Genomic DNA, 22,263 nt, shown 5'->3' with positions numbered 1-22,263 from the left:
AATTTTGAAAATTAAAATAGTCTCATTTAGTTCCTTTGTTAACGTATTTAGCAAGGAAATAAAGTAAAATGTAATAGAGTAGGAAGACCCATAACATATAATTCCTTTGTGAGGGGCTTGGATTCTGTAATTAATACAAAATTTTTAGTTGAATATTGCTTCCTTCAATTTTGATTTTTGGTATCCAGATCAGAAACAAATACAAAATTATTAACAAAAATTAATAGAATTAAACAAATTTACATATATACATTGAGGATTGGTTTAGCAACCTAAATACATTGCTAATTTTAATATGTAAAAGCTGATTGATCGTGATTTCATTCTTAAACGCTTATAAAGAATGCAATTGAATTGTTAATAACATTCTTTTTTATAATTTTTTTAATTAATTAACTATCTATTAATTCTGTTAATTAATTACACATACTTGCATAATTATTTGTACAATTAATTAAGTTTAAGAGTCTATTTGGACATTGATATAAAACCAAGTCATGTATGTTGCTTGTAGAATTAATTCAAACAATGAATTGTTCATTCTTATTAAAGGATCTGAGGTTCTTGTTTCTTATATTGTGTAAACTCACATTCTTATTCTTTATCAAATTATTAGGTAACAGGGTATGCATTAAATTTTCAGGTTATTCTTACTTAAAATAACACTTGCCATACTATAGTCAAGAGAACCTTATAGAAATTATTTGCATTTTCTTTTTTGAAATAAAAATTGTTCTGCGCTGCTTAGTATCTATAATAAGTAATTGAATTATATAATTATCACATTTTTGTATTGGTTCCAGATTTGTGACCAATAAAATTTCTAAAGTACTTTACTTATAATAATTATTAATTAAAAAAATAGTCTTTTAAGTGAAAAAATTTATAATGTACAAATATTGTAATAAATCTCGGTTGAAATTTAAACAGAGCCTCTTAAACATTTTTTTAAGTTAGTGCATTCCCTATACAATATTTAACGTTTCTTAATTATGATTTAATTTATGAAAAAGAGTAAGTGAGAGAGTATCAAGTTGAGAACAGTTTGTCAGGGAATCGATAAATACAGCGTTCTGTTATTCTGTTATGTGTAGGTTAAATTTTAATCTTTTACAAAAACAAGAAAAAATAGAGTTGACCGTGTTAACTGTGTGATACCCGTACGAATTTTTTATTCTATGTGCGAAGAAATATGCCATACCTGACTATGGGACTTCAGGTTCCCATATTACCATATTAATTTATGCAAAATTTCTTTACTTCAAACCACTATCGAGGCTGTATGGCCGCTACCAGAGCCGGTATCTCGATTATATCCAATTTAAATAGAGTTCTGGCATTTACTATAATGAATCATTGGTGAAAATTTGGGGAACTTATCTCAATTAGTTTTTCGTTGTCGTTGGGACGAACGGAAGGTTGGACAGACAAAGCTAAATCGACTCAGAATTCGGCGCTGATCAAAAACATAGACTTGAGTCTGTATCTAAGAGCATTATTTCTTAGCGTTACAAACGATAACGCAGATTTAATATACTTTTCGAACATACGTTCGTACGGGTATAATCAGGGATTAAACATTCAATTGTGAAAAAATTTGCAAGTTCATGTGTATCGCTACTCTCTCTCATACTCTATTCGGTATGAGATTAATTCATGAGTTGAATTTTGTAATAATATTGCATTACTGGAATTTCGAAATCAGAATATGTATTTTATAAGGATCAATAAATCAATTATTTTAAATACGATATAATGCAAATGATAAAGACGGCAATTATTATTATTAGGCATAGACAATCTAGAGGATTGAATTTCAAAAGTCTTTTTTTCGTATAGTTCAACCACGATTTTCATTTACAAGTTTAATATTGTTTTACAATTCGGCAAAGCTTAAGAAGACTTGAAATAAAAGATTTCACGTATTCTTAAAGAAAATTATGTAGAATTGTCCAATTGAATGATTTCGGGGGTACTTTACTAATAATTTAAAGGCAGAAGTCAGTTTCTCTGGTATGAAGTGGCAAGTTATCAAGCCATAACTAATGACTATCATTCGATTATCAAGAATAACGTTCGCAACTATTGTTTTACTCAGATTATTATATTCGAGAGAGAAAGTATAGAGAAGTGTTCTGAAATTGTTAATGGTGCTCAACGTTTACTCTGGTGAAATAACACTTTGAGAAACTACAATTAAAATTAAATACTAATTTAAATTATTAGATTGTTTATATAACTTAACCTTTGAATAATTTTTTTAGTACCTTATCTGCAAACTATGTAATTTGCATTTATAATTGAAAACATTCTGAATCTCTTTATTATATACCTTGTATGGACTTAAATATTTATTATAATTTAAAAACAATGTTTATATTTTTCATAAAAGTTATACTTAGTTCTATAATAGTTCAAGCTTCACAACAGATTTAGGTAAAAAAGCAAACAATAGAAAAATCTATATGTTATTATCATAATGGTATCAGTGTTATACAATAATGATGTGTGAATTAAATACAACTATGGGCGGAAAATTAAGGAATTAATTTTCTTTCCACTCTTTATATTATCTTGCTTTCAGCTAATTTTTTAAAAATAAGCTAAACAGTTGTAGATTGATTAATTTACGTCAGTTAAAATTAAAAGGAAAGAACAATTCTGACAAAATATGAAATAGCAGGAATTCAATCAACGATCAATTGTAGTTCGTTATTCTGTTGAGGCTGATGATGCTTAATCATATAGGTGCACATGATATAAAAGTAAAAAACAATGTAAGAAGGGCCCATAGGAGAATCAAATTTATAATGAATGTTTTATGATCTAACATATTTATTTCTATATGAAAAAAATATTCCAATTGTGCTCACAATAAATATTGATCTAATCCCTAACTTCTAATTAATTTTATAGCTTTGGTAATTTTTATTTTACTCTAATATAAAATTTTCCATTATGGTTATCATAAAAGAATGCAATTTCAATATAAAATTGTAATAGAAATTAAATAGCCTTGTATAAGCGCATATCAAGTTTAAACTAATTAAAATAATAGTCCAGAAGGTCGTAATTATTTTAAGTATATATAGTAAATTGATTTAAATCAGAGTAAACAAGTAAAATCTATTTAATATTAAAATTAATTTTTTTGTTTAAATAGCATACATAATGTGTTGTAATTGAGAAAAGTTTATTCAAATATGGTAATATCCCGATATTGGCATACAAAAGATAATATTGAGTAGTTTGACTAACAGTTCTCCTTTCAGTGCTTAATAACTAATGTTCCAATTTTGGAAATTTTGGAATAAAACCATCGATATGTGAGACAAGAATAACACATTATTGGCAGATCATCAAAATGTCTCATAGCTCAGAAATATTTATCGTAAGTTTCTAACATCAGTGCAGAATATTTTATTAATCTTACAATTAATTTTATTTGATTTTAATTTAAAAGATATTAAATAGTTTCTCTTAGTTTTGATTTTAAATTTTATTTAAATTAGAGCCAAAAATCATAATCTTGCATCATATTTTTGTTCTTGGTTTAGTTACTCCTCTAAAAGATTTATTATTCGAAAATGAATTGAAAATTGTTTAACGTTAATATTATTTTAGGCTTCTATTAAAACTGTTCGTTGTAGTTATAACTTTGAATAAATTTGATTCGGACATTAATGGGAGCATAAACTCAAAAATGGTATATAATAAAAGTACCAATTTAATCATTCAACATATTATTTTATATACCAATTTTTATAAAATATAACTGATATAAAAATAACTTGGTTGCATATTCACCACCATTTCATATAATTAATAAAAATCTTGTGTAATTTATGCAAAATTTATTAATTTGTAAATGTCAACAGAAATAATTTCAATTTAAAAAAATTTGATGTGGTCAGCACATAACCGACCGCATTGTATATTGTCTAGTTAAGTGAAAGGGTTACAGAATATTATAAAAATGTCTTTTAAATACTTCCTTTCAATTTTTAGGACATTAGTAAGCTTATAGTTAACATACCTAGAAAAATGTAAATTTGGCTCTTAGTAGAGTTTCGCTTTGTGCTACCCGAATTCCCTGAAATGCTCGCCAGTTAACTAGAACTCAAATATTAAATTTCAAGAAATTCCATCAATTCGTTCCGTAGATATGGTGAAAAACGTAAAATGCGGACGGTCGAGAAAAGCTTAAATATGAAATTTCAAGTAAATCGGTTGAATACTTTCTTCAAAATGTTCAAAAATTTAAAACAGGCCCGCTAAAAAGTGCAATTCCCGAGGCCTGATATATCCCAAAAGTTGATCAATCCGTGCCATGGTGGAAATAAACTTACATATAAAATTTCATCAAAATCGGTTCGGCAGAACTTGAGATACACGCGTGCACACACAGACCGACAGACCGACAGACCGACAGACCGACAGACCGACAGACCGACGGACCGACAGGTTGCTAAAAATAGTTTACTTACACTTCCCTACTATGGAAAAGTGCATTCCCACCGAAAACTCGATATGCAAAATTTGTTGCCATCACATAACCTACCTATTGTTTACGCAATACGGTCGGTAAAAAAAGAAAAGTCATAGATTTAATGACAAGAACGTTCCTTTTTTCTGTTCAACACCTTATTGTAATAATAATTACTATTGCTTTTCATTGTAATAAATGACATTTCTAATGGAATTCTTTAAAATGCCTATAATGAATATCAATTCAAATGTAACATTTATTTATATAAATAATTAAAAAACTTTCTGTAAAAACATTAATATTAAGTAATTACAAGTTTTCAAAATTACAACAAGTATCCTGGTTGTTGATAATCTAGTATAAGATTATATTTAATATTAAAAAGTATACACTTCTAATAGGAGAAAGAACTGCCTAAGTGGATTATCCCCAAAATCAGTGTGTCACAATGCCACAATTTATAACTTTCTATCTATGACCTTCTTTTTTTAATCCTGTGTATTTTAAAACAATTACGTCATGGGGCAAAATTTCAAAAGTCTATTATCATTATAAGGTTTTTTCAAATCAATAACTACACCATATTTTTATAAAATAAAAATTAATTAAATTTTAATGCATCAATAATAATTTAATGTAAGTTATAGCTATTACTAATTAGCATAATTGAAATATTAAAAGCTTTTTGGGGTTTGTATTCCTTTACGAAATTTATGCATTTTGCAAAAAAAATTTATAATAAACGAAAAGAAAAAGAAAGATAATATAAGAAAATTTTTGAGAATTTAAATTTTTAATTTGACAAAAAATTTTTTTATTTTAATTTCAGTTAATCTTGTGAAAACTTTAAAAAAAAGTTGCTTAATTTTTAAATGCACAATAATGAGAAATTGAAAAAAAAAACAATATCGGCAATTAAGAAATTTTTTTTAATAAATCTTAGGGTCAAATTAAAGGAAAGTTTTTAATTTAACTAATTTGATTTATTAATTTTTTTTTTTGCAAAATTTTCCTATGAAAACCCAAAAATGAAATAAAATATTATGATGAAAGCTCCTTTCTACATTATAAAATTCATAGCCCTTCCTAATTTAATTTATTAAAATTAGAAAAAAATGAGAACAGGTATAGTTGACCATGTTAACTTTGTGATATCCGTAGGAATGAATGATTTTAAGATTTGTATTGTAATTGCCATACTGTTTCATACGACCTTGTTTAGCCACATAAATACATAATATCTCAAAGACTTTTATTGAAAATCATGAAGATATTACCATATCCTTTATGCAAAATTTCAGCACAATAATTTACATAGTTCGTAAAATATGAACAGAGCAACTATCACAAAGAATCAAAAAATTTAAATAATTTTCATAAAGCATAACAGTTCCAATAATATATTGGCTTGTGCGCAATTTGACATTAAAACACTAATAATATCTGAGATATAATCAAATAATTTTTGAAGTTGTATAGAACAGTTTTCCGATTCACCCCCTCAATTATATCCAATTTAAATAGGGTTTCGCCATTTACTATAATAAATCATTTGTGAATATTTGGTGAGCTTAGCTCAGTTAATTTTTGATTTTGATAATCGTTGGGATGGATGGTCAGATGGGTAGATATGATTATATCGGCTCAGAAATCGACGCTTATCAAAAACATACACTTATATCTATGTCTCAGAAGATTATTTCTTAGTGATACGAACGGTAAGACAAGTTTATAATACCCTTCGGATATACATTCGTACAGCTATAAAGAAAAGTATATACTAAATGGTCATACTTTGTATACATGCTTCATAATAATATGGTCAACAGTAATTTAATGCTGGAGAATTAAAATGTACAAAGCTGCAATGTTTTATGTGATTTTAAAAAACTAAATTCAATTATAATTTATTTCTTATTTAAAAATATTAATTCAGTAAGATCTTTTAATGAGAACATTGTATAAGAAAATTAAAATACATGTGTATGTATATTTATTCTTACATACATGTACACATTACGTATAATATTGAGCTTTATTATAAATGTTTTTATTAAATTTCAATTATAATATTAAAGGAATCAGATTTCTTTAGAGAACACTTAGAGAATAATACAGTTTAGTATTTAAATATGTATGAGTACATTGTATATTGCATATTTGAACAAATGCCTACAATATTTATACATTTTCATGCATTTAATTGATAAAATATACTCAATATTGACATTCACTTCCGATTGTATATGGGTTTTTTTTTAATGATTATAATTTTAATTTTCCATAAATGTAAACAAATACAAATAAAATTATTTTAGTCCAAAAGAAAAGCTCCTGTTCTCAATACCATTTTAAAAAAAAGCAATAAAATAAAAAAAAATTATTATAACGGAAAATGTTATACTACGTACTATACGCTTATCGATATAATTCTATCTCTATGTTTTATTCATAATTTTCCAACATAATAATAATTATGCAATTATTTAGCATTGTAAACAAATATAACACATACGAGTATAAATGCATATTGTGTATAACAAAAAAGAAATTGTAATACTCTTTTCGTAAATTCTAATTTCTCTTTTTTTCTCTATATAATTTTCTAAAATTGATTTTTAATTTATTAAAGGTTAAAGAAAATAATAACCTTTTTATATTAGGTTAAATACCCCAACCCAATCATTTTAATTTAATTAACTCATCACAGATATCCACATATATAATGAATTTTATAATATTGTATACGTATAGAAATTTTGTATTATATTACTGTTAACTGTAACCACTTAATCAATTTATGTACCTTAATTTGAAATTTTATTTTATTAGAAAATTTGATTTTCGTTTTTTTATTATTATATAACATATTTTAAAATTACATAATCCCATCCCATATTTATATGCTGACAACAGTGTTAACAATTTTTTATTGGATTTTTTATTGTATTAAGTGCATAATTTGAATTTAAATTTAACTGTTTGTTTTTTTAACATAACATCATATAATGTTATTGATTTACGAACAGTTTAATTAAAATAAAAGAACAGGCACAGCCTTTTAATGAAATAACATGAAATAACATTTTTTCATGTTGTAATTTGCAGAATTTTTAACATAATTGTTATACTGAGAATTAAATAACATATGAAAATGGAATATTCTGAAAATGTTATTAGTACGATTCTACAGTCTACACTGTATATATAACAGAATTTTATTGTTGTGTTTTAGTTATATATATATTTTTTAGCTGAATAATATTGCTATTAAATATTATTATACGGCTTAATATAGCCTTAAAAAAATCTGATGTGGTCAGCACATAACCCACCGTAATGTGTATTGTCTAGTTAAGTGAAAATGTTACAGAATATTATAAAAATGTCTGTTAAATACTTATTTCCAATTTTTAGAACATTAGATTATCTATAAGCTTAGATAACATACCTAGAAAAAAGTTAATTTGGCTCTTAGTAGAATTTCGCTTTGTGTTACCCGAATTCCCTGAAATGCTCGCCAGTTAGTTTCGGTAACAACTAGAACTCATATATCAAATTTCAAGAAATTCCATAAATTCGTTACGTAGATATTGTAAAAAATGTAAAATCGGCCCGCAAATTAGTTTTCGAGTCCTGATCTTTCCAAAAAATTTATATGTTCATTGTTTTAATACGAGGAATTAAAATATTAAATTTCAATGAAATCGGTTGATTATTTCTCTTTATAGACACAAAAATGTATATTTGGCCCGTAGTAAACTTCCAGTTGCTGATGCCTGATTTCTTCCAAAAGTTAGGAGGTTTCGCTTTCGGTCTAGTGAAGCTTATATATAAAATTTCAAGTAAATTGGTTAAATATTTTCTTCAAAATGCTCAAAAATGTAAAACAGGCTAAAAAGTGCAGTTCCCGAGGCCTGATATATCCCAAAAGTTGATCAATCCGACACACAGACCGACAAACCAACAGACCGACGGACCGACGGACCGACAGATTGCTAAAAATAGTTTTCTTAATTTTCCCTACTATGGAGAAGTGCGATATGCAAAATTTGTTACCATCACATCACCTACCTATTGTATACACAATACGGTCGGTAAAAAAATAAAGTTATCAATATACCAGCGGCTGTACAAGTACCTTTAATATCAAAGCTTCATACTTTGTTTTTTTTTGTTTTATTTTTGGTCGTTTTGTTGTTTACAATTCTTTTATATTGATTTTTTTATTTTATTATTTATTTACTTTTTTGTTTTTGTTGTTTTGTTGTGAGAAGGAAACAATTCAACTTTTACCTGTCTATATTTTTGTTATGTTTCTGTTATATTTCTTTTTATTATTTATTATTTTTTTCGCTCTCTGCTTTTTATATTGTAGTATTATTATAAGTGTATGAATGAATGTAAGGCATTAGTATAGCTTAAATCTTAACAACGGTAGTATAAAAAAATATGATCAGGGTGGCAATATTATTGTTGAAATTTTTATATTTTTTATATAAAAAATAATGTCCACTAAAAGAAAAGTTTTATTTTAACTTTGACTTAGTTGTGAATAACAACCCAATTTTTATTGTACCTACTCCCAATAAAGGATCTATATTTTTTTTTTGATAAATAAATTTAAAAAATTGCAAAAAATACAATAAGTTTAAAAAATATTAAAACTTAATATTATTAAAGAACTGTTATATAAAAGAAAAAAGGAATTGGATTCAATTGTACAAAGTGCTAATTATTGTTTTTGTATAAAAGTTTAAAATTTCGATAAATCTCAATAGTGTTTTTTTATTATAATAAATTTTAAAATTCAATATCTGTGCGTGTAATTAATAGCTAGCTCTCTTTTTGCAAAATGGATATGATAGACGCTAAAAATATGGAACATCAAAATTCATATCTCGAAAATAATCTTCTTCTTCAAACACCATTGCTAACGGTAAGATTATTGTGAATTCATTTTTAAATTATTTTGGGGTAAAATATAAGAGTTTTCGAATAGAATTGAAAATACAAAAATACAAAATTGTGCCTATGCAATTGATTGTTTAAAAATGGAAATATAATATTTGAATTCCTTGCGTCTAAATCAGTGTACAATCAAACAAGATTTGATTAAATGCGATTTTATATTTAAATTAATTTAAAATGAGAAAAATATTCCCAATTCTTTTTATTTTTAATTAAAATTATTTTTTTTAAAAAAAGAAATCACGATTTCGAAAATACAAATCCTAGATAAAAATAATTGCTCTAAATAAGCTTCTCTTTTTTGATTCTTTTCAAAATATTGATTGGTCAAATTTAATTTATTATTATAATTATCCTTAACAGACACGCAATATTTTTATATAACTTATTAATTTAACTATATGTATAGGTAACTGTGTATGAGGCAATCAAAATTTATGTCTAAATTTTCGTTTGGATTAATTAAATAAAATAAAAAAGAAGAATCAGGTGTTTAAATTAAAATTCTATAGCACCTAATTAAATTTTGTTAATTAATTTATTATAATTATTATACATGTATTAAATTACATAGTATTCAAGTATAAAAGTTAAATCAAAAATTCTCATACGCTATGCAAATAAATTTTAATGGATGATTTCAACCATTTAGTGTTTTCAAAATTCCATCTATGCGGAATGAGTTAAAAATATTTTTAAGAACCATAATTATAGTTGAACCAGAATTTATAATAAAAATTAAAATGTATGTTCAGATTTGGTATTAATATAAATTATGTACTTAGTTATTATTATGTATGTACATATATCTACGTTAAATAACATATAAATACAAAATTGCCAAAAAATTCATGAAGCGATACGAAAATAATTAACATGATTTTAAAAATATTCGATAAAAATTTCAGGAAATAGCTTTCTAGCGTATAATATTAAATTTTATAATATGACTTCTTTATTTTTTCAATAATTTTTTTCAAATCGAGCTTGCATCGTATACAATTTAGCTTAACCATGTTTCGAATAAAAAATGTATGTAGAAGTAACAAAAAAAAAAAAGATGTCACTAAAATTAATATGCGTTAATGTTATTCACCAATTTTTTTCCCTATTATCATAACATTATACATATATATACATATGTGTGTACAATTTATGTTTATTTTTCGTGTTATTATCACCTTAAAATTTAAATGACTATATTCGTAATATTTTTAATTAATGTTATGTATGTATACAAAATATTTTATTGTTGTTGTATATTATGTGGATAAAAATTTTATGAAGATTGTGAGAAAATGTCACATATATTTTAAAGAATCTGTGGTTTTGGATTTATACAGTGTCTTTGGTTTGTGGTTTTTAATTTCGTATACAATTTGTTTTATTTAAACGAATTGTGCCTGTAGATGAGTACAACTACTCTTTAGCATATAATATACGAGTATTAACTATCACTTACTGATTATTTTATATATTTTTTTCAAATTTTTTATTCAATTAAATTTTTGGTATGATGAATAAAATAAGGATAATAATAACAAATTATTAATATTTTATTTATAACAATAATACCTTTAAGGAAAACGTCCTATATAACGTAATTATACCCTGCACCTTCGCGAAGCGTATATTCGTTTTGGAATGGAGTTTGTAACTACTTGAAGGAGTCATCTGCGGTATGAAAATTTATATATATATTCTTGCTCAGCGTAGAATTCTGCATTGATTTAGGCCATGACCATCCGTCCGTCCGATTGACGATAACTCAAAAACGAATAATGCAATCGACACCAAATTTTCACAAAATGTTTCTTTTATGCAAACGACGGCCTTTGTGCAAAATTGTAATCGGTTAGCTGCCATAAAACTTAAAGAGGTTTTTATAAATATTTCAAAAACTACTTAGGATATCAATATCAAATTTTGCAAAGATGTGTCCAATGACACTCTACAAATGTTCTGAAACTTTTAATGGAATGGCTGCACTGATTTTTAAATATTTGGAAAAATAATCAAGTCAGATTCATAAAACTTGGTAGTTGTGTGGCGAATTATAAGTCAAACATATCCATGCAATTTCTATAGAGTGGTTTGTCAGGTTCGAATACTTGGTATACAACAATGAGAGCTAATTCTAAGTGCAGGGTATAATTCGGTCGGTTTATACCAACTGAAACTTTTTTACTTGTTTTAATTTATTTTTGTATTCTTATATACAGTATACATGTATAAATAATTTTGTATATTTCTATATTTTATATTAAAACAATTTTTGTTACTTTGTTTAAATCAATTCCGTTAAAATATTCATGCATACGTATACGTAAACACAGTATTTATATGTATATAATAAAAATGTACCGGCATTTCTCTATATTTATAACAGTTAACTCGTAGGTTATTATTAATTCTCAATTCCGTTTATGACACTGAGAGATAATTTATGTAATTACTGAGAATATACTTATCAGTCATGTATCATTATATGATTACTCAAAAAGTAATTTTAAATAAACTTAACGAATTTTTACATATTAATTATAATCGTGAAAATCGTTCTGCTTTTCTGTTTATTTCGATGTAATTGAGTTAATTGATTCGAGGAGCTATTAAATTATTTTGAATTAAAATATTTAATTTTAATAGTGCATTGAGTTTTTTAATTATTTAGACGTAAATATTGTATAGTAGGGAACAACAGTTATATTTAAGTAATATCGCCATAATTTAAAAAAAAAATTAATTCGAATTTTTGTGATAATAGAGAATGTATATCGTCATGTCAAAAAATATTCAAGTTACAGTTATCGTGTCAAACTTTATTCGATGTAATTTATAAATAAAGGTATAAGAAAACTATGGTCGACATGGGTGTCAAATGATGTACATATTATGTATATCCTATTAAAATATGAATTATGATACCTAAGAAATAATTCTTAACGAAATGAATATTTTTACCAAATATTATGGTTTGCTTTTTTTTGTGTTATTCGATTATGGCATTATTACAATCACATTTATAGTGTTAATGGACTCTCTTTTGTTATGTTACGAGTATTAATTAAAAATGTCATAAAATTTTAGATTTTTAACTCAAATTTCTACCATAAATTAGCGGTATATTTATTATGATAGATAAGAGCCATAATATTTACTCATGACTGTTATAATCATTCATATGGACATATAAGAATGTATATCATGTATCCATTCACACAAATATGTATGTATAAATATGAAATACAAATTTATGTACATTTTACTATATTTAATTTGAATGACTATAAAAGAAAATTTAAAATGAACGAAGTGTATAATGAGTTCGGTACATTATTCCATTGTTTCCATCAAAATTTGCAATTAAAATTTATTTGTTGAAAAAAAATTAGTATAACACTTAAGTTTAACATCACTATTATAACATATTTGAGGCTATAAATGTTAATTGCTGAATAGCATAGTAGTAAAAGGGTATTTGCCTAAAAGAGCGATTATAGAGTTTTTCGTGATCACAAAAAAAAAAATTGCAGATCTAGGAATAATTTTTCTAGGAAATTGCAGATCATGTTTTGTCAGTTTGTGCCTGTGGTACAACTAGCAAAGAATTGATCAAATTCGGATTTGGTTTAATAAATTCTAATAAGATATTTAAATATTTTGCATGGTTTAAACTTACCAGTGGGGGGTAATATTAGAAATTTTTTTATAAAAACCGTATTTTAAATTAAAAAATTTATTGGAAAGAAGCTCAGAGTTACTTGAAAGGTTCTAAAACGTGAAGTAAATTAAAAAATTCATTTTGAATATATGACTTTGAAAAAATAAATATCGCCAATTACGTAAGTTATGACGTGTTTTGAATTAAAACACTTAAATTCATATTAATAGTTTGGAAATATTAAAGAAATTATATAATCACAAAATAAATCAAAACTGATTTGAATTTTAAATATTTATTTTATTTACAAACTACATAAATTTCATGATTATTTGTTTTAATAAAAATTATCTTTTAATATAATATCTTCAATATTTTATTATACATACAATGTTTAGCAGAAGCCTCGTGAAATTTCAAATAAATGTACACAGTAAATTTCTCATTGAAATTTTAGTAGCTTCTTTAATTAATATGCTCACGTTTAATTTAATTTTAGAGAACTGATTACAACAAGAACATTATTTTGAGATTAGTTACGTTAGATTAATTACTGTTAAATAACGTTTTAATAAAACGCACGATAAATTGTATTTTCATATATATATATAAATTTATGTATGTAAATATACATACATACATATATGAATAAATTTTGTATAAGAAATATTTTTGCTATTTTAAAGGAAGATTTTTAAGGCCGGAAAAATTATGATGTTTTCCGTTGATAGTTTTGTCAGTTAAAGTTGTAAATTACTATAATTACATTTTATCAGTGAATCTTAAAAAAATATTTTCGTTGAAGAAATGTGGAAAATGTGAGGAAAACATATTAATATATACATAATAAGTAAGTAAAGACAAAATTACTAATATACCAAAAATGTTAACACATATTACGTTATTTACATTTATTTTGGGTTTATAATTTTCGCGGAACCTGAATTTGGAAGGCCTGAGAATTGGTTTTCTTAGTTTTGTACTGGCAGCTGACTTACTGGGTTTTATTTTAAATTAATCTTTGGAATTTCTTTTGAGGTGTTGATTCGTTCGTTTTTGTCTTAAGTTTTGGTCAGCGTTTTAACACAACCAATTCTATTTTAGAAAGTATCTTTGCAAGTTTACCCTTGATCTGAGTTTTCTTGTCCACTCGTTTTCAGAGAATGTCGATAGTTTTCGTGATGGCTTCCTGAACATGATTTACATGTTCGCAGAATTTTCCCATACAATAGAGAAATAGAAAACGACGAACAAGGAAACAAAGCTTTGTTGCCGTTGGTTTTACGGAGTATAGCACGTAAAATGTTACTAAAATTATTTGACGTATGCTATCAACAATACATGTAACAGGTAATTGTCGACCTTAACATGATCGACAAAGCGAATGACATTTTTGGCGAATATAAATTTTTCGTACTATGATTGGAAAATTTGCAAAAATTTTAAGCGAATAATAGGATCCTAAGACAAGCTGGCTTTATAAAACTAAAAGATTGATATTAAATTTTTCTTTTTTGGAAATTAGTTGTACATTATTCTACTTTATATTAGAACCTTTGGTATTTAGTTTATGATTGAAGTAAAGTTAAATAACAAATAGAAATTTTTCTTCATGAAATTATTTATAATATTATTGTCTTTTTTCATAGTGTTGACAAATATGTGCCTAATTTTGAGACGTTTAACTGCTATTCAATTTCGAATGATTAATAATATTGTTTAGTTGTGCATTTTCATTAAGCCTACTATATTTACATAATATTTATTATTTTATGTACTAGATAAACAATATCTACATAATATACTCGTTCAATTAATATATTTCAATTTATAAAACAATTAAGTTTTTTTTTTATAGGATCGACTAACTATTTATTGGAATGTAGCCAAAGTATTATTGTAAAATTTAATATTTATAATTTTATAACATTTTTGAATGCAGAACAAAAATGTGATGTGAGGCTCATAATTGAATAGCTACAAATAAGCTTTCATATAAATATATTTAAAGTGTTTTGCGGTATTTATTTTAGAAAAATTAAAAGTTGTATATAATGTATAAATATACGCATATATAAATTTAAAGTGTTCTGACTAATGATATAATAAACGTAGGTATTAATTTACAATTTCACTTGTTTTAGAATTAAGTGATTATTATTTAATTATATGGTTATAAGAAAAATTATTTTGATAAAATATTTAAATACATTAAACTTGTGGAAAAATTTTGTAAAATTATACAAGGTCTTCGATTTTATTTTGAATGTGGTAATCTAGATAATTTTATAAAAATGGCTATTAACTGTTAAACCCTGATGAAAAAAACCCCTTCTAATTGTAAGGTATACTTTAGTATACAACAAGAACCGGTTAATTGCAGAACAAAACCGAAATAAGAATTATCTGTTTCACAATGAAATATTGGACATTTGAAACCATCAAATCTAAAATTATAGTTTTAAAGCCCAAAATATTTACCATAGCAATCAACAATATTTCACACTTTCTTATATTTCTTTTCAAATCTCTGTCAACTATAAATTTGTCTTCAAATATTGAATTAAAAATGTGAATAAAATTTGCTTTTAAAATTTTTAATTGTGTAGTGAACATAAGATAAAAAGCCCTATTTGTTAAACACAGTTTTATTACAATCAGAGGTGACACGCTTAATGACAAAAATTTTGCAATCATCCGGGCTTTACTGTTAATTATTGCATATTATTGTGCGAAAGCCGCTTAACTGCAATAAATTTGTTGATTTTTAGTTTTTCAATTATCCGGGTTCTATTTATACAGTTCATTATATAATGAAAATATACGTTTTACTGTTAATATTCGTTTAATGATTTTGTGAATAACAGGATATTATAATAATTAATATTTTAAGCTTCTAAAAATTTCAGAATGAAATGTGAAATTATTAAGGTACTCTTATTTCCTATACGTTCATCTCGGATTTTCATAGATAATTTATTAAAAATAGATTAATAATATTAAAATTACTTTATTTAAGCGACATTAAATTATGCCTAGCTAATGCGTTCACGCAATTCAAATATTAATTTGTATAATTTGAAATTAAAATTAGTTATAATGATCAATTTGAATTTAATTATACACGATTATAACATTATTAAAATTGTGATTTAAAATTAATTAACATTATATACAAATATTTACAATCAAATAATTATTTTAAAAAATTTATTCAAGGCGTAGTAAAAATACTCGAAAATATTGTTGAATATAAAAGTTTTTATTAAATTACTGAAATTTTGAAAAATTTCGTGGAATAGGTCTATTGTATTTTAGTATAAAATGCGTTTTCATTTTGTATATATATTTGTTTCCATTTTTCCCTGGATATTCTGAATAATAGTAAACTACTATTAAAATTAAAAACTATTATAAAAATTTCTTCCATTTAAATTCTAAGGAACATTTCCCTTACATTAACCCTTAGGTACTTTTACAGGCCCCATGAGCAAATCTTTAAAATTGATATAATTTTTATTTTTTTGTTTTGGCGGCAAAAATTTTTGCATTTCCGAATAGCTCAATGAAATTAAATTGTTTAACAAATTTTCAAGTCACTGAGCGTACTTTACAAAATAAAATTTATTATTAGTATTCAAAAGGCTAGGTATTTAATTTATTTGAGTAATTTTTGGTAATAAAAAGTACAATATATCTTTTAACAGAACCTTTTCGGCTTTTATTTTTATTTGTCTTGTCCCGGTCCTTATGGACGACATCAAAATTAGCGCGTGTATAGGACAATAATTAAGTGTAAAACCAAAAAAATTTTAAGCTACAGCAATACTCTCAAACATTCATATGTTTATTATAACTTTTAGCATAAATTTAATCTTAAAAACTTTATTATCTACTTGTATATGGAGAAATTCTAAAAACAGCAAAAAATATCAAGTATTTGACTTTGTTAAGTTGTAAATAACGATATAATTTGATCTATATTTAACCTTCTAAAGAAAAAAAAAATACACTTTAATAAATCAAATGTATATTGCAAAAAAAAAAGAGAAATCAAACCCCCAGGTGTTTTCTGTTAAATTTACAAAAAAAAGCTCGATTCATAAAGAAATTAATGACAAATTCTACTTGAAAGAACAATCAACTCAACTTTAATCATCTATAATCATCTTTTGTTATGTTTTGTATAACTACTCTAGTTTTTTTAATTTTACTTCTATACATATAGATATAATATTAATCTATATATATGTATATATTTATATTTTATAACAGATCTCGGAGTTACATTCGATTTCAAGGCTATCACAAGCAATGGAAAAGAAGCCGAAGGTCACTGAAAGAATAATTATAGAACGTGTGACTGAAAAGGATGCTGTTGAAGTTATTGCACTTTTAAAGAAATTCTTTTTCAAGGTAATTTTATATTGTAATAAAAGGGAATGTTATTAATTCTTTTATATACAGGGTGATTCAGAAAGATATACAACAACATATACCATTGGTTAGAGGGTTGAAAATGGGTAAAACTTTTGTTCCGAATTAGGTGCGAAATCTTAAGGGTTTTCGAGATACAGGGGTTTTAACGAATTTTCACGAAATTTCTAGTTATCTAAGCTTTTTTGATTATAACTTGCGTTCCGAAAAAGATAGGGGCTTCAAACAAACAGTTTCTGAAAGGTCTAGTGAAGGGCTTAAAATAAACACCTCACTTTATTGTGTATTTTGTGTACTTTCGGAATACCAATCATTCGAACTTTACCAAAAATAAAAATTTTCCCTTTTTTTATTTTTTCAGTCTCTTTTTACCAGGCAATTTCGTTCGAAATTTTTTTTCGTCTTTTTCGACTCCAGAGCAAAGGTTTTATCCATTTTCGACCCTCTAACCAATGGTATATGTTGTTGTATACCTTTCTGAATCATCCTGTATACAGAGTTTCACATTTATTTATATTAATAATATAGAATTGTTTATAAAAAACTTCTTATTAAATGTAGACTCTGGGTCTAGATTTAAACGAAAATTGTATATAAGAAAAAGGAAATATAAAGCGAGTTCATAAAAAAACTTTTGTTTTTCATATTACGGTTAAAACTATTAAAAGAACAATGTCAAATTATGATAGCAAAAAAGATAAAGATAAAAAATGTTTTTTCTTTAACATTGGCATGTATTGGCATAATTCTGCTATCTGATACCGCATTGTGAATCCTAAAATAGCCGTAATTATTTCAATTATTTTTTTTTTTGTTTTTGGTGGTTTAAAGCATAATATGTAATTACATATCAATTTATTCGACCGTATATTTTTTAGTTTGAGTGATTTTGTTTTGCCAGAATCACAAACAAGTTAAAGATTTTCTTGAAAATTTTGTCAGATGACTTATTCAGACAGTTTTAATTGCTCAATTGATTCAATGAGAATGTGAAATTTTCAATGAGAAAGTAGTACAGAAATTGTACAGAAGAATTTGGCCAGGGATGTACTTTTGCTTTAGAAAACTTACTTGATTAAAAGTTAAAAACAAGATTAAAAAAAATGGCACTAAAATTTAATTAATTTTATTAATATAAATTATTTTTAGAGCTCTGTAACTAAGTAACAGTAAAATATTATCTATACGAAAGAAGAAAAAAGCCAACATATGGTATAGTCTATTCCAATTTTAAATGTTTTTTTTAAATTAGTAAACACGTTGGATTTATCTGCTGGTGAGCTACGAACTCGTATATGCTCTGAAGAATTTTTAAAAAATAACATAGAAAAATGATGACATTTTACGAATCAATTAATTAACCTACAATTTAGGTTTGATATTAATAAAAAATTTTAAAGGATTGAATTAATAATTAATTTAGTTATCTAATTATAAATTTTTTAATTAATAAAATTTTGACAAGTAAATTATTTTAATTAGTAAAAGTACAACAATTATTTTGATAAATCGCGTAACATTACCGCATTTTGATTAATTTGTGTTTTAGTAATTAGTATTAATTAGTAGTGAGTACAACAAATTGGTATTAATTATCCTTACTTTGAATTTCTTAAACTGTTATACCATAGTTCATGACATTATTATAAAAATGTTATATAACCTTTTTATGTTTACCTTATAATTTTATAATGGCAGCTTTTTAACTAAATTTTGCATATTTAACGTATGTCTTTGTTTCTTAGCCGTAAAAATTATAATTTTTTTTTCATCGATATTTACAAATACTATAAGAAATTTATGTACAAATTAAAAATTTTTTAATATGCCAACAATTCTTAGTAAATAAATTAATCCATTTTCGGTTTTTCGATAATTTAAAAATGAAAATTAATTCAATTAAATGTGTGAAATACACATATAATTTTGACATACAATGTATCTGAGCACCTTCAGAAATAAATTTTAACGTTCTTTAAATTTTGACGTGGTTTAATTAACGTATGACTATCCATTTCCAATATTGCTTAAGGGAAGATAAAAAGTAAGTGCAAAACATATTATGACGACATTTCGAAGATAAAGAAATATCAAACCTAAATTCATGGAAAAACATAAAATTTTTGAAATAGATTTTAGAGCTTTACTATATTGCAGTAAACTTTGGCTAAAGTATATGTTCCCGTGAGTGATAACGAAAAATTAAGTGTAACTGAAACGAAATATTCTTACTATGCAATAAATTTAATCTTATTTGACAACCTGAATTCTTATTTTTAAAAATTTACAATTAATTAAATATGTGACCGCAACCGCTTTTAAACTTTTAATGAATTCACGATAATTGCAACCGCAAAGAGGAACACACCTTATCTCAAGTAATAATAAAAATATTTATTATTCAAGAGTTGTCAAAAATTATTATTGTAGGTATATATATATGTATATATATTGTTATTGTAGATTTTTACGTCATTCTGAAAAAAAAAATTTAATTAGTTCTGGTTTAGTACTTGTTCAAATTTGAGTAAAAAAACAATTTTAGTTCAGAATTAATTGCATAAAAAAAAGTATTTAGAATACTGCTGATTTTAATTGACCTTCAACAAAAATATTCGAAATAATTCGGAGTTTTAGAAAATTGTACTTATCACAGAACTGAATTCAAATTATAACACTTTTGAAACATATTGACAACATGACATTTATGATGCATTGTCATGCCAATTTTAACAATTAAATGTAGAGAATAATTATATTTAGTTAAACATGTCATAGATTATACTTTTGATAAATGTAGAAAATAGAGCCAGGTACAATTCTAACTTATTGGGCGCTCTACACGGTTTCCAAAAAGTGCGTGCCCCTTCAAAACAATAAACATTATGGAATAAACATTGCACATTGAGCACAATAAATCACTTTCTTGGAACTGTTATGATACTGAATGCGAGATAAGTCATAGAATTGGAGGAATAGAAAAAAATTTGAAAAAATTTAAAATTAAGTTTGTTTTTAAAATTTCATTGGCGCCCCTATTTTTCAGAGCATTAAGTGCTTTCTTTGTTGTGTGGTAGATCCGACACTGAATAGAACACAAAAACAATTTGTATTTTAATTATAAAATTTTCAATTTTTGAATTGGAAGGTAATTTTGTGAAATCGCATATAAGAAACCGTGCCTAGTAACCTTATCTAAGAACAATTGCCTCATTTAAGTACAAATTCTTTTGCTTTAACAATAATTTTATAAAAAAACAATTTTTTTATTTCAATAAATTTTCACGTACGTACTTATGCGTTATTAATTTGATTTTTTTTTTAATTTATGCAGGATGAACCTTTAAATAAAGCAATTGATTTAGGTGAATGCAAAGAGTTGGAAGAATATTCCTTAAAATGTATACCTGATAAATGTTCCTTTAAAGCTGTGAATACTAATGGTAAAATAATTGGAGTCTTTCTCAATGGAATTTTAAAGAAACCTGTAAGTATTTTTTAATTTAAAAAAATTCCAATCAGATATAGATCAAATTCATGAAATATGTAGCTTAAAAATCCAAAAACTAAATAAATAAATGCGTCTATAGTTGTAGGATTTGCGTTTAATGAATTTTATCATATACACACCTCATATTGCATTTCTTTTCCAAATCAAATAATAAATATATATTTCTTCTACTTATAGGATCCAAATGCAGAACCAATCAGTTTAGCTGAAAAATGTGCGCACAAAAAATTCAAAATTATTATGTCACTAATGGATTATATTGATTCTAAATTTAATATATTTGATTTATATCCAAATGCAGATACAATATTAGATGGTAAAATTGTATCTGTTGATGATGAATACCGAGGTTGTGGAATTGCTGGACAATTAACTGAGGCAACTTTGGATTATTTAAAACAAAATAATATTCCTGTAATGCATGTAATGTGTTCAAGTCATTTTTCGGCAAGAGTTATGGAAAAATTAGGTTTCCATGAAGTTTACAGTCTTGATTATAATGATTTTTTAATAAATGGAGAAGTAGTATTAAAACCGGAACCACCACATAAGAGTTGTAGAATTTTAGTAAAAGAAGTTTAATTTATTAAATTATATATATAAAATTATGTATATGTCTATATACTTATATACACACATACTTGTATAAATATTCTATTATACACATTTTAATTAATAATATGTATTAATTGTATGACATATAGTTTTGTTGTTTTTTTTTGTTTTTTAATAAAAATATTATACAAAATTATTATTTTTAATACATACATACATAATGTGCATATAAAATTTATTTTATAACTGAGACTTTGTTTGATAATGTTAAAAAAAAATTGTATAAATTTTTTTTTATTATACAAATTTTTAAAAATAAAAGGATTGTTTTATGTTTAAGTATTTTAAATTAAAAAAAAAAATGTTGTTTTTTTATTCACCTGTATTTTAAGCATCTACCGTTCTTCTCCCTGATGAAAACGAAGACTATAATTAAGAATGCCGTAAAATAAAAACCAACAAGGGGCCACAGTTTTCATTTGGTTAAAAATGAAGTTTTATCCTTAAAAATGTGAAATTCAATTCTAAAGAAAAAAAGTAGCCTAACACTGAATATTTATGAACGAAGTAAATACCAATGCCATTTTTTAACTCTTTATTGCAGTGAAACCACAAGCATTTTTCAAATTTTTCAAA

General features: G+C 24.9%; 1 protein-coding gene across 3 annotated transcripts in view; it reads left to right on the top strand.

Moving 5' to 3' along the window:
* LOC129608762 (arylalkylamine N-acetyltransferase 1-like) overlaps positions 1–21,898 on the top strand; it is a 68,036-nt gene extending 46,138 nt beyond the window's left edge. For 2 of the 3 annotated variants that reach the window (XM_055520482.1, XM_055520464.1), the window contains exons 2-4: positions 17,400–17,540; positions 20,896–21,048; positions 21,250–21,898. In XM_055520482.1, the coding sequence (XP_055376457.1) occupies positions 17,439–17,540; positions 20,896–21,048; positions 21,250–21,654 (660 nt within the window). In that variant the 5' untranslated portion in view covers positions 17,400–17,438 and the 3' untranslated portion in view covers positions 21,655–21,898. Of the gene's footprint in view, positions 1–9,110; positions 9,429–17,399; positions 17,541–20,895; positions 21,049–21,249 lie in introns of those variants that run through there. The other variant, XM_055520473.1, reaches the window with a different exon arrangement.
* The last annotated feature ends 365 nt before the right edge of the window (positions 21,899–22,263 follow it).

The sequence above is a fragment of the Condylostylus longicornis genome, unplaced genomic scaffold (genome assembly GCF_029603195.1).
Source record: "Condylostylus longicornis isolate FDR11 unplaced genomic scaffold, ASM2960319v2 ptg000004l, whole genome shotgun sequence".
NCBI lineage: Eukaryota > Metazoa > Arthropoda > Insecta > Diptera > Dolichopodidae > Condylostylus > Condylostylus longicornis.
Note: the sequence above shows the minus strand (reverse complement) of the source record. Positions and strands in the feature narration are given on the sequence as shown.